Genomic DNA, 15000 nt, shown 5'->3' with positions numbered 1-15000 from the left:
CAGTTTCAGTACCGTATAAACTGCTGTCATACGTCATAAACAGCATATATAATTTCAGTTACTTGATGAACTGTATTATACTTATATTTTTATTTTCATTTTATATTTTCATTATTTTTCTCTTCCAAAGAATAATAATCCCTCCAAAGAACAATCATAGAATTTAAATAAGCAAAGGTGATCTTTTTACAAAAAGATAGATAAATAAAAAATAGATAACTAATGAACAATCATGAAATCTAAAAAAAAAAAAAAAAATCAAAGACGATTTATAAAAAAAAAAAAAAAAAAATAATTTGAACCCAACAAGAGATCTCTTTCAGATAATACAACAAAACTACAAATAATCTAGTTTTACTTGAGTACAGTTTTATCAACGGAAGAATACCGTAGCTGTATTTGATTTTAAATATATTAATATCATGCAATTCTGTTTTACTTTGTTGTATGAAAACACCATGCATAGCAAAAAGGAGAAAGAAAAGTACAGTATAGTGATTATCCTATTGAAGAATAAAAATTTCAAAACCTTTTCAAAAATATCATTAAGATAAATGCCTTCCCAGGTCTTCTTATTTATCTTTTTACCCTGAGGCAAGTAATATTGCAAGAAGATTAGAGATTTCATATATAGAACAATAATATCATTTACTTATTAGCTTCCTCAACATTGTTTCACTAAGATATTAGTATTATTGCAAAATTAATAATGTTTATGTTATCTAAAACATTATTATTGTTCACTCAATACATTCAAAACAATGATCTATTGATTTTTTAAACTTTCCAAAATACAAGTTATAGGTGTACTAAATGTGGATGCCAGGGCAAAAAATATATAAAATAAGTAAGCATCTAGCCATAAACATTACATTTAATATACAAATAAATCTCTTTCCGTGATACCTTTAAAGCACTCCGAGACATTACTGAATTTATTTTGGGCAAAGACATAGCATAAGAAATCCAGATATCAGCATTGTTTCTATAATATTATATTGGATATTGTTATGATAAAACAGTCATTAATGTACAGAGTTACGCTAACTCGCTCTCAAAGAATCTATCCTCTTTAAAAATCATGATAAGTATGTATGATAATTTACCAAATAAACAAAAGATGCGCGTTTATATAAAGTTCACCATAAACTATACAGAGTCATGTAGGATTGATACGGAATGAGGTAATTAGGGGTACCACAGGAGTTAGAGAACCATCAGATAAGATCCAAGAAAGTAGACTGAGGTGGTATGGTCATGTCATGAGAAGAAATGAACAGTATATTGGGAGGAGAGTGGTGGAAATGGAAGTACAGGGAAGGAGAAGGAGAGGGAGACCAAAACGAAGGTGGATGGACTGTATCAAGGATGACCTTCGATCAAAGGGATTAACCGGTGATGAAGTGTGGGGACAGAGGTAGACGGAGAACGCTGGCCAGAAACATCGACCCCACATAGAAGTGCGAAAAGATGCAGACAAAGAAGAAAGAAGTAGGATTGGCTTCACATATAAACACAGAGATGAAGAAAGGAACAGACAAACAGACAGAGACAAGAGTGATGATCGAAGACCAATACAAATAAACTTGCCTTATCAAAAGGATTTAATATCTTGCAAGATAATAAATTTTCTAACAATAGGCTAAACTGTACCAATATAAAAGTGATTAAATATAACAATTTCCAGAAAGAAAGCCGTTTATGAAAAATATCTATTGTCTACAGATACATGTATATATGAAAAATAGAGACTAAAGAGAATGAAATATAAGAATTCTATTTGGAATATGTAATATTCTTCATTATCATCTATCTACGTTACACATATCTTTAAGAATAAAATGAAATCCGAAAAGCTCAGACCAATAAAGAATGGAAGGAAACCCCTTTATTTTCTTTATTCTCATAAAAAAAAATAAGTTCCTGAAATCAACAACATTGAAGTAAAAAATCTGAGGCAGACCGGTAAGAAGAAGTAAGGTTGAAGGGAACGTTGCCTGGATGACAGTTGAAAGAGCAAAGTCTCGAGGAAGAAAAATTGAATGAGAAGACGAAATCTCAAGAAAAGTGGAAAGCGCCAAGACAACAGACAAAAAAAGTGACAGGAAGATGTCCGGGAAAAGCGAGTAGAGAGAGAAAGAGAGGTGAAACGAACTGCTCTTAAAATATTTTATTTTTCCTTGTTTCCTTTCCTCACTGGAGCATTTCCTCTGTTGGAGCCCCTGAGCTTATAGCATCCTGCTTTTACAACTAGGTTTGTAGCTTAGCAAGTAATAATAATAATAATAATAATAATAATAATAATAAGAAGAAGAAGAAGAAGAAGAAGAAGAAGAAGAAGAAGAAGAAGAAGAAGAAGAAGAAGAAGGAGGAGGGAACTCGAAATTTCCACTCTAAAATAGAAATATGAAAACTGGAGAAAAATTGTGCCTGACTTAAACAAGCACGTCACCGATTATTATAATACAACAGACAGAAATAAAGGAAAGAAGAAGGAAGGAAGTAATGAAGGGAGGAAGAACATATAAATTGAAGTCTTAAAGTACCTAAAAACCACATTATACAAATATCATGCAACCTTCCAAATTACGACACAGTAAAAAGTTTGGGCATTAGAAGATGAAAAGACAATTCAAGTTACAGTGTCAGAACTACGAAAATCAGCGAAAATGTCCCAAGATATTAATAGTTAAAAGGCTGAAAAAGGCTACAGTTTTAAAAGGAAAAGGTACAACGCGTAGGTAACTAAATACAGCACAGATGGCCCACTACATAATACTGACAGACAGATGGCCGAAGATATTGTCTGATTACTGACCCTCACTCGCCAACAGTCGGCGAATCAAAGAAGAACCCAAGAACCGAAATCCAGAAATTAACATCTAATCGAGTTCAAACAAATCTAATTACAAATTCAACAAGATTTAATTTTTTTCACTGTTACTTTCCTTAAGACGGTTCTTGAGTATTGTTAAAGAATTAGCCTTTAGTGCTGAAGGAGTTATATAGGAGTTGGTGCTCGAAGGGATATATTTTAATACAATGGCATAAAGGGTCCTGAAGACTCACCATGAGGACAAGGTTGCTCTGGACATTCACCACCTCCTGCTGGTTAAGTTGAGAAGGGGGGGACAGGTACACCAGGTGTTAGTTGATTAATGAAAAGCCTCTACAGTTACCCCACTTATTTAGTACAAAAGCTGCTAAACAACGCAGGGACAAACACGTACAATATCTAAAGACAAACTTTGTGAGTCTACTAGTTCTGGTGCTATTGTGATCTCGTAGATAAAGGTTTAGTGCAAAATGCAAGGATTATGACCCTCTGGCTGATTTAGCGTCTAGGGGACGGCTAATGATATTTCACCTTCTTTTGTTTTCGGAAATCTGCTTTTGGCTTTGTTACTTTAATTAGAGAATGTTAAAATTCAAAATTCAAAATTCCTCACAATCAGCTCCAATCAATCACAAATTAGAAATATGAAATAATTAAGACAAAACAATTAAAAACCATACAATCGTCTAATAATTCGGGAAACTGAGCCGTTTGAATCTCTTCCAGTACGTTTACAAAAATGCATTAACAAACGTCTGTGACAAATGAGTATGTAAGCACTATGCCAACAACACCTGTATTACACAACAACACGGAACACGAAGGAGCCAAACACATTACAGTGTGAACTTCACAAACGTGACCATTTTCCATTTCAAGCAAATATGATTTCAGTGTCGTTCTTAATAATTAATAAAGAATTATTTCAAAGTAACTAAAAGCTTACCTGGACAGAAATTAGAGCAGTCGGCTTTCTGCACGGCCTCGCCAACACAAGCATCGCCTCCATTCTGAGGAGCTGGAGACGTGCACGTACGTGTACGGCGCTGCAAGCCACGACCGCACCTCTTGCTGCACGACGACCAGGACGACCAGGAGGCCCACGCACCATTAACTGAAGAGAAATAAAGAAGAGAAATAAATAAAAAGAGGAAAAATAGGCCCGCACCGCTTGCTGCGCGACGACCAAGAGGCCCACGCACCATTAACTGAAGAGAAAAAGAAGAGAAATAGAGAAGAGAAATAAAAAAAGAGGAAAAATAGGATGAGCAATTTTTCGCACTGACACAGAACTGTATTTACATCCTGATGACCTGCAATTGAAGGCAAATATAGAGACGATATGAGGAGCATTACGCGATGAATATTCCAATAATACCGACGTAAATCATTGGGATAATGAAATAATCACAGTCTTCAATGATACACGCGAAAGGGGTCTCTTAGGAGCGGGTAGAGACTTTCAGTCTTTTATTTATAGCAAGACTTTTTTTTTTTCTTTTTTTTTTTTAATTCGGGAGGGATCATGGGCGAGGCCAGTGTTCGTTCCTTTACCTTTTTTGTAAATCATATACTTTATCGCCATTATAAGCATCCTATCAGTTTTAATAGTCTTATTAGATCATTCTACTCACGGATAAAAATTCATATGTTGTACGATTGTATGAAAATTAATTCGGGTGTTAAAAGATACTTATGAAAATCTCTGCTTATTTACTTATCACTTAGTTTCTTTTGACGTGCAATGCTTCTTTTGCGTCACTATGTCAAATTTCCAGAAAATTATTAGCTCTAATAGAATAGAATTATCAGTCGTTTTCTCTGCTGATGCTATTACAAATCTTGAAGAGTTCCAGTGAATATCTCTAAATCTGGTAACTTCATATTATATGTATGTATGTATGTATATATATATATATATATATATATATATATATATATATATATATATATACACACATACATACATATGTATATGAAATATATATATATATATATATATATACATATATATATATATATATATATATATAGTTGAAAGATTCTATCTAATTTAGAGAAGAATTGCAAAACACATTTACACTTATGTTAATTAAAAAAAGAAAGGCAATGATGCATAATTGTCTCTTCCGTATAAAAATGACGATGATATTTTTTTGTCCAGATACGAAACGTCACCAGAAAAAAAAAATCACATGATCATCAAAAGTTCAGAGCTGAACGTCAATATCATCATATACTATTTTACAAAAATAAAATGTTTCAACTGCACGTATGCAAAGTCTGTGAGAGGGAGAAAGTTACAAGGAGTTACAAGGATTTTGGATGTCTCAAAGACTTTTCAGTCCATCCGCAGAGATTCCCTTTACTCTTGCATAGAGCAAAATAGTTTAAACGTTTGGAGAGTTTCTATGATCTTGTCTAACTTACTCCTGAACTCGTTTACCGTGTTACTGTTCACTCTATACGCTGGAAATCTGCTCAAAGTATTTGCTATTTCGTATGTAAAGAAATTGCCACACTGAGTGGTGTTGTTTCTTTTCTTCTTTTCAATTCCAGTTTATATCCGTTGAGAGAGAGAGAGAGAGAGAGAGAGAGAGAGAGAGAGAGAGAAACCCTTTCACTATATTCGATGCACAATATATTTCATTGAAAGCTTGTTCAAGACTTAAAAAATAAAAAAGAAAAAATCTTTGCCAGATATTTTTACTAAAAAATAAAATAAAAAAAAAAGCTTTCAGTCACAACAGAACGAAGCACAATATAAATATTAAAAATCTTTAACATTACATGAAAATATAAAGTTGCGGATAGTGAAAAGGCTTTTCTTTCATCAACAAAAACATAAATGAACACCCTCAAAGATAAAAAAAAAAACTAAATACCAAATACGTTTCATGATAATTAAGTGAAGAAAATGTATCCTTAACCCGTAGCCAGTTATGGAAATAACTTAAAACCCATCTTCCCAAAATTGCAATGAACTCTCGATAGATGATTATATACCCGTAATATATATATATATATATATATATATATATATATATACACACATGTATATATATATATATATATATACAGATAGATATATATATACACACACATGTGTATATATATATATATATATATACAGTATATATATGTATATATATGCATATATATTTATATACTGTATACATACATAAATATATATATATATATATATATATGAAAATGACAAAGAGATGGACAATAAGACTACAAAAAAAGCTGGTGAAGGAAGACGATGGATTAACAAACTAAAAAAAAGGTTTGCGGGAGTGGACTGGCATAGAAAGACTATAAACAGCCACGAACGGAAGGATATGTCTGAGGCCTTTGTTCTCCAGTGGACTGGTAACGAATGATGATGATAAAGATATATATATATATATATATATATATATATATCACTGTTCGTTGTCATGACAAAAATCAAAGTATATACAGTTACTCAATATCCTATCCCTTTTCTTTTAACAACTACCAAAAAATGAATGGAGAAATTTAACAACTGCTTGAGGATACAATCTGGCACTCTTGTTTTTTGAAGTTTTCATAGTTTATATCTAGAAAGATTAATTCTAATGTTATTGTATCTTAAAATTTTTTATTTTAATTGTTTATCACTTCTCTTGTACTTTGTTCATTTCCTTATTCCCTTTCCTCACTGGGCTATTTTCCTCTGTTGGGGCCTTTGGGGCTTATAGCATCTTGTTTTTCAACTAAGGTTGTAACTTAGCAGGTAATAATAATAATAATAATAATAATAATAATAATAATAATAATAATAATAATAACAACAAAAGCAACAACAATTGTAAGCCTTAAGCAACATGAAAAAAACAACACGATAGAATCCACCATTAAAGTTTCAAAAGCCAAGGAACTGAAGGCAAAATTAATTAAAGAAAACTCAAGTTAAAAAGGGCAATTTAATTTCGCAGCTTCAGACGAAATTAAATTGCATCCTGATCAACAAACTGAATAGCCCAAACTCTTCTTCATCTTGCACCTCCTTGGCGTCAGTATAAAATCTCTCTCTCTCTCTCTCCTCTCTCTCTCTCTCTCTGATCTCATTACCTGCAGCAGCTGTTATAGCTGAATGTGCGTGTCTGTGTGTGTGTGTGTGTGAGTGTGTGTGTGTGACCCTTTGAGGGTGGAACAAAAGGTTCTTCTCCTGTCAGTTCTTCATTACTGGTTAATTAGGTTAAACTTGCTTTGTAATATCTCAATTACAATGACAAAAGGCCGCTATTTCTCATCAAGATAACTGAATCTATCGAAGTCTTTTAAGAGGAAGAGGAATAACAAATGCAAGGTTCTTTAACCCTCCTCTTCATCTCTCTTCGTACAGAGTCCCAACACATACGCACACACACAGATATATATATATATATATATATATGTATGTATGTATACACACATACATATAAATGTATTATATGTACACACATACACATATATATATAAAACTATAAGATATATATATGACTATGAAACTATAAGAGGGATTACTCGAGTGCCATATGTGGATGATATCACGGTGAAGGATAGATGGAGTTGTGTAGGAATGCTCTTCAAACTCGTCAAGAGTGCTCCACAAGAGGGCTCCAAAATGCACTAGAAGAGTTGGAAGACCCAGGCCTACATGTCTGAGGACTATGAAGCGTGAAGTAGGAGATGATGAATGGGGAAGTATTGATATAAAAGTTCAAGATGAGAGATGACTGGCGAAATAGGCATAGGAGGAGATAATATGTATATGTATATGTATATATATATATATATATATATATTGATAAATCACGTTCTAGTTATTCCTTTTTAATGCACTTTCAAATTCTCTCTCTCTCTCTCTCTCTCCTCTCTCTCTCCAGCCGATCATCAACATCATCATTTTCTAATAATGGAGTGTATTACATTTCGATTTGTCGGTCCCCTCATTCTCCTCAGTGTTTCCCTTTGTAATCCACTGAGATGAGCGAGTGTTTCTCTCTGTCTCTGTCTCTCTCTCTCTATCTCTCTCCCCTCGACCCCTCATCACTTCATTTCCACTCACCATTTCATTATCCCCCTCTACCCCCCCCCCCCCCCAAACCCCTTCATCCCTAGGACGGTACAGATGTACTCCCCAATACTGCCCTTTCAATGAAGAATTAAATCAGAATTTCCAAAGGTTTCAATTGATACTGCTCTAAATGCTCCTGTCGACGGTGTGTGTGTGTGTGTGTGTGTTCAGTACTGAGGGGAGGGGGGACGGTGAACAGAAAACAAGCAGATCATCTGGTCTATACTCTCTCTCTCTCTCTCTCTCTCTCTCTCTCTCTCTCTCTAACAGTGGTCAGCTCGCCATATAATAACGATAAAATCTAATGACTCATTTTTTTTATTTCAGCTGTGCAAAAACGCATATGCCTTCTTCGTCTATCAATTTTTTCTTTCTCTTTAAGAAGATTTTGTTTCTGCAATTGGATGTGTGTGTGTGTGTGTGTGTGTGTAGAATTGCTGTGCATAGATTGATAATTCTGCACTTGCAGTTATAAGATGACAGGGGCAGTAACAGTGATTGTTTTGTTTTTTCTATCCATTTACAATCCACTTACCCAAGTTGTCAAGAATATATTCTAATACACGTACGTAACCAAAACTCATAATCCCTTTCTCCTTCCTTTGCAATATATTTTCTTTCGTCATAATTTATGAGAAATACTTCCGAAAACAAATGCCATAAATTCAACAGTCTTGTTTTATAATTTTCTAATTCTCTCTCTTTCTATCTCTCTCTCCCGCACATTGATTTCCATTATTCCTTTTGTTTGTCTATATCGTTCAATTACCCACTTTTCTATTATAACTCGCCCTCTTTCTCATTCTCTTCCTTTTCTATCATTTTCAACTTTTTTTTATTAAATACCCTTGGTGTTTATAGGATTTGAATACAACTCTCTCTCTCTCTCTCTCTCTCTCTCTCTCTCTCTCTAACGAGACATTAATTGATCTAATCGAAGGGTCCCTCATAAGTCCTTTGTAAGAGACCTTTCTTTCTGCTGCTAAACGGGAAAGCGGGTAATTATAACCTTAAACTGCTGCAGTTTACAATAAATGAATCATTTCTGTCCTTCGACTTGAACACACGCTGATGCAGTGCTCGTTCATGAGTATTCTGTTTCCCTATGTCGTTCTCGGTTGAAGATAATTAAAGAAAATATTTTTCTCTACATGTGTGAAGTTGTTTATTTCATAATTCTGCACTCAGAATATTTCGTTAACTTTTATTGGTTAATAAAATGAGTTATTTTTATGACAATATATATATATATATATATATAGGCATATATATATATATGCAATACATACACAAACATAGATACATCCATACATATACAGACCTCGTATACATACATATACATACATAAATACATATATATATATATATATATATACACACACACACATATATATATATATATATATGTGTGTGTGTATAAATTGAAAAATACGAACAGAGTAAAACAAAAAAATTGCATATTGAAACTACATATATGAAGTACTATTTACTCAAGATCTAAAACTCCTATTCATATCCTTCGGTAAACTTCTATAATTTCAACCCTTGAAACTATTCTTACATTCACATTCTAACCCAAACCGTACGAGGCTTCCAATTGAAAAGGAAATATTTTGAAAACATCCACATTTCCAAACTGCCCAAAGCCCACAGAAGCTCTTCCAAGAACTTATCGTGTATCATACCAGGACAAAAATTGTTCAAACTAATCTTTAAACCTTATTTTAAAACTCCAATATCAGGTTGAGTTATCTCTCATACGCTGACGCTACCTGGCACCCAATACCTTATAAAAGTTATCTGTCTGTAAAATATTTGCCATCCAATAACGTCTCACACCTTGCCAGGCAATTTGTATCCTTTGCAAAAACATACTGTTTACTATATTGCACAAGTTATTAGATCTATTACAATCTATTACCAAAATTACGTGGAAAACTTTATCTTTATTAACCTAAAAGGCACCTTACGAAATATATTGCTCATAATCATCCCAGGGAGAATCATTATAGATTTATTGTAATCTGGGTCAATCTTCTTTGGCTTTGTATAAATCACATTGAATAATATATATATATATAAATATATGTGTGTGTGTGTGTGTGCGTGTGTGTGTGTGTGTGTGTGTGTGTGTTTATATGCGTGTATGCATATGCGTGAAACTACGACGTTTGAAAAAAAAATGTGGGTGGAGTAGGCAAATCGGCCATTCGTGCGTGACCAAACCATTGCATATCATCACTTAAACCGTTTAGCGTTAGCCATTCCCAACCTGGCGGAACGCACCCTCAATCAATCTCTCTCTCTCTCTCTCTCTCTCTCTCTCTCTCTTCCCTTTAGCGTCTCTCCTTAATGAATAGCCGCATATGGTCAGATCACCATGGGAGGTACGAAGAGCTTCTCCCCTACTTTGGCAACGATGACGCAATGAACATGGAAGAGTTTCAATAGTTGGCAGAGAGGAAAGACCCTTGAACTCGGGGAGGGAACTTTAAGAGATCCCAAAGTAACAGGTTGAACAAGGATGAACAGGGCCTTTTGTGGGGGGGGCCATCTGCTCTATGTTAGGGGGACGCCTGCTGAGAGAGAGAGAGAGAGAGAGAGAGAGAGAGAGAGAGAGAAAATATCAAAACTCAAATTGGATGATGTTGAATAAGAATTCAAACTATGCATAAAGTTGTTATCGAAATGTGTTCCCCTGAAGTTATAAATACTGTGTGAAGGGTTAGCAATATTCAGAATATAGTTTAGGGGTGTTATCTCTCTCTCTCTCTCTCTCTCTCTCTCTCCCTCCTCCCTCCTCTCTCTCTCTCTCTCTCTCTCTCTCTCTCTCTTCGTAGTATATATATATATATATACCATATATATATACATATATATATATATATATATATGTATGTATATTATATATGTATATATATGTGTGTTGATACATATACGGTATAATACATACAAATGTAAATCTATACATACTGAGCGCGTGTGTAAAACGCAAAAAATAAATTGTAAAGACATATCATCAAAATCATAAATTTGACAACAATTTAATAACCTCGCCATTCAAATAACGCCTCAAATACAAAACAAGAACAAAGAAAACAATACATTTCAAAATAATGAAACAAAAGGAATGAAAACACAAGTAATTTACTGCTATCTCGAAAATGAATGTCAAAGCTTCAAATAATAAAAGAGGAAAGCAAATCCTTAATACCTCCGCCTATGAAGTTGGGAGGAGGTTACGTTTTCGCCCCTGTTTGTCTATTTGTGAACAACTTCCTGGCCACAAGTTTACTCATGGAGTAGTGAAACTTTCAGGGATTAATCGTTATGTTGAGACGTGATTCAATTTTGAAAGTCCTAGGTCAAAGGTCAAGGTCACGGTCGACCTAATTACCACTAACACAAAACCAATTTCGCACATGTTTGTAAAAACAAGACGTCAAATCCGCTTTAGGTCCAAATTGGTCCTGGGAAAGGCAAGCTTGTTTCAAGAAATAAGCTACCGTGGAGGAGGTCTGCGCTCTCACAGTGCTTTTCTAGTTAAGGATTCAAAACCATAAACACGGTCCAAGAAATATACACATCTGGCCAAAAAAATAAATCGTTAAAAGGGTAAAAACATAGACAAAAATTTGGAGCTTAATCAGGTGGATTCCATGATTCAAACAGCTATAATTAAAGCATTTTTGCAATCACCTGGTATTCAATAACCACTGGTTTTATATACCACAAAGAGGACTGTTGACAGTATTACAATATATGCAATGGCCTACAATTTTTAGCATCCATGACATATCCCCAAAAGATCTCTCGAGCAGATCATTCCATATAATTCCCGAAACAGAATATTTCAATCTGTATTACACAACAGCATAATCTATTCAATGTTAAAAGAGCCTTATTTATCTTCCGCGAGCCGGAAATATTATCATAGGGTTAACTCCAAAATAAATCACTTTAGAATGACAGCATTAAAAATAATAAAACAAGCTTGCCAAAAAATATAAATTCATCAGATTAATATGAGATTAATATATTTTTCCATTCAAATCTGAGAAATGGCTAATATAATTAGAGAATGGTAGTCAATACGTTGCAAATTGAAAAAAATTACAAGCCTTAATTTGTAATATATTATCATGTTTCTATACAAAAACATAATAATCAAGCACTAAAATGCTAATCATTTACATAATTATCCGTCAGGAAAATACATTATCAGTGACATACATTTTTTACACAATAGATAACATCTTCAATCATTCAACACGGATTAGCAGACCCAGACACACATCCACACAAACAAACATATATATATATATATATATATATATTGCGTTTGTGTGTTGCGTGCGTGTGCTTACACAACGTGGTGCGAGCGTGCGCATGCACAACGTACAATATTATCATAAAAATTTGTAAATTGTAAATAAAGCTATTAACTTGTGAAAATAGCACTTCATTTTATTTTTATTTTGTTTAATCATTAGCGATCTCACATTTTCTATAAAACTGTATTTTCTCTCTCTCTCTCTCTCTCTCTCTCTCTCTCTCTCTCCTTTGGTTTAAACCATGAGCGATTTCATATTTTCTATAAAAACTGTATTAACAATATTTATTATTCTCTCTCTCTCTCTCTCTCTCTCTCTCTCTCTCTCTCTCAAACGAATCTAATTTTAATTCGTCCAATTCCGTAAAGATCATCCGGATAAAATTACCACAAATAAATCTAATATCTATAAACGACCTATCCTGGGCACGTTTATCATATTTTTTTACGGAAAGTGCCGACAGAAAAATTTGGAATCTGATTCAAATGAAAAAAAAAAAATAGCCAAAGCACATCATTCACTATCCCTGAGTAAATCCCCTGAATGTTAATTTATTCTTGTCTTCGGTAGGAGAGTCATCCAGTTTAAGATGGCGAATATATCTTAAGACACGTTCAATTCTTCTAGCCGGCGATAAAAAGGCGATTAATTTAGCCGCTCTATGGGAGAAGGACGAGAACAATTCGCGAGAGATTGTTTTAGAATATCTCCTAAGATTTCTAAGGTTCAAAGGTTTAAAGGCCGCTCATGAATGGGAAAGGCAAGGGACAGTGATATTGCCCTAGCAAGCAGGCCAATGCCTTTGAGACTAACCATATATACATATAATCACAGACCCAGCTTCCTCTCCACCCAAGCTGACACCAGGGAGAGGCAGGCAATGGATGCTGATGACTCAGAAAGTAGACCTATAAGCTCCCCAAAACTCCCCATTCATAGCTTACAAGGATGGTGAGGTTGCAGACACTAAACAATGGAGTTTGAGAGGGATTCGAACCAGTCCGGCGAGCGCATGGCATGGACTCTTCAAATCCACCACCAAAAGATAAAGAGGAAAAAGAAAAAAGTAGTCTTCTTGAGTATATTAGTCTTGGCCATGACAGAATTATAGTCTGTGGACGGTCACGTGGTCACAAACGTCATGGCGTTATCTTTCACAGTTAGCTTTTTATGGTGATAAAATGGTGCTATTTTATTCAATATTGGGCGATTTCCAGCTGTGATTTCGACTAGGGTAGGGAGCACCAGTTTTCATCGAGGGCCTTAATAAAGCTTCGAGTTTATTCGAAAGGAATTTCCTTAAAAAGCAAAGGATATGTAGCAGTTCCAATTTGAGTATATGTTACTGAGATTGTTCTTTTATATGAGTTTATGAAGATGGTAATTTAGATTATTTCTGTTTTATCACAAGGCAATAATTCTTGTTGCTACATAAAGACAAGATTTTAGCAGCGAGAATCACATACGTTTCACAATGCCAAACAAATACACAAGTAATTAATTTTTGTGAAACAAGGTATTAAAAACAAATAAAACAAGTGAAAAATTAATCAATCTCTCCCTTCTTCGTAATGATGATCAATTACTATATACTGCAGATGTATTGATAATAGTACAATTAGTAATGTAACTTTTATTGCAAAAAATCCTGTCCTTACATAAGGACTTTGCTCAATCTCATAGAGAATTATACTATAGTCAATTCTTTTTAATGAGGCAGATTTGCACACACTCGCAGGGGGTGCCCTTTTAGCTCGGAAAAGTTTCCTGCTCGCTGATTGGTTGGACAAGATAATTCTACCCAATCAGATAGCAGGAAGCTTTTCCGAGCTAAAAGGTCACCGCTGTGAGTCAGTTCAAATGCGCTTCATTAAAAAAAATGACTATAGTGTACGGGACCCGTAAATAATGACGACTAAATATTTAGATAGATATGCACACCCATACAACTTCCTCTCGCCAATGTATGACTACTCACTCTCCCCTGCCCGAGGGGCGGAGAGACCTGAATATATATATATATATATATATATATATAATATCCATCCAAATACTTGATCTTTGTTATATAGGAGAAATACGATAAATAATCAACAAACATAAATTATCCTTTGTACAACATGAGGAGATGAAATCAACATTAACAGTGCTTTTAAAAACCAATACCAAAAGTAAAAATTGAATGAACCAAAGTATCATACTCACCAAAGACCTTCAAAACGGCAGGATCCGAGGTCCTTGTCCCGGCGACGTTTTCGGCCACACATGTGTAGTTAGCCGAATCCTCCGTTCGGGCAGTTAGGATCAACAAGGATCCTTCAGACGATATCCTACAGCGGGAAAGAGAGGGTGAAAAATAGATTGTTGTTTACACTAGAATTGATGGGTTTATAAGATTATTTTCCCTAAATATATTATAGAATGCAGTGATGCTTCTATTATAATAGTCTAATCTCTTCTGTGTTTATACATTATATACACAAAAATATATATATATATATATATATATATATACATATATATATATATAAAGACTATATACAACGCAGCGAAAAATGGACGATAAGGGAAGGCTTCGGGTTATAAAGTTTCCCACTAAATACACACACACACTCACACACACATATATATATATAAATATATATGTATATATTATATATATATATATATATACTGTATATACTGTAGATATATGTATTAAGTTTGTATGTGTTACAAAACCATCAGAATATTCTTATGCT

General features: G+C 34.1%; 1 protein-coding gene across 1 annotated transcript in view; it reads right to left on the bottom strand.

The window, feature by feature from the left end:
• LOC137619645 (netrin receptor UNC5B-like) overlaps positions 1-15000 on the bottom strand; it is a 115379-nt gene that overhangs the window by 14421 nt on the left and 85958 nt on the right. The window contains 3 exon segments of the mRNA XM_068349852.1: positions 3070-3105; positions 3783-3950; positions 14465-14589. Of these exon segments, the coding sequence (XP_068205953.1) occupies positions 3070-3105; positions 3783-3950; positions 14465-14589 (329 nt within the window).

This window comes from Palaemon carinicauda, chromosome 26 (genome assembly GCF_036898095.1).
Source record: "Palaemon carinicauda isolate YSFRI2023 chromosome 26, ASM3689809v2, whole genome shotgun sequence".
Lineage (NCBI taxonomy): Eukaryota > Metazoa > Arthropoda > Malacostraca > Decapoda > Palaemonidae > Palaemon > Palaemon carinicauda.
The sequence above is the reverse complement of the archived record's forward strand: the minus strand, read 5'-3'. Positions and strand labels throughout refer to the sequence as shown.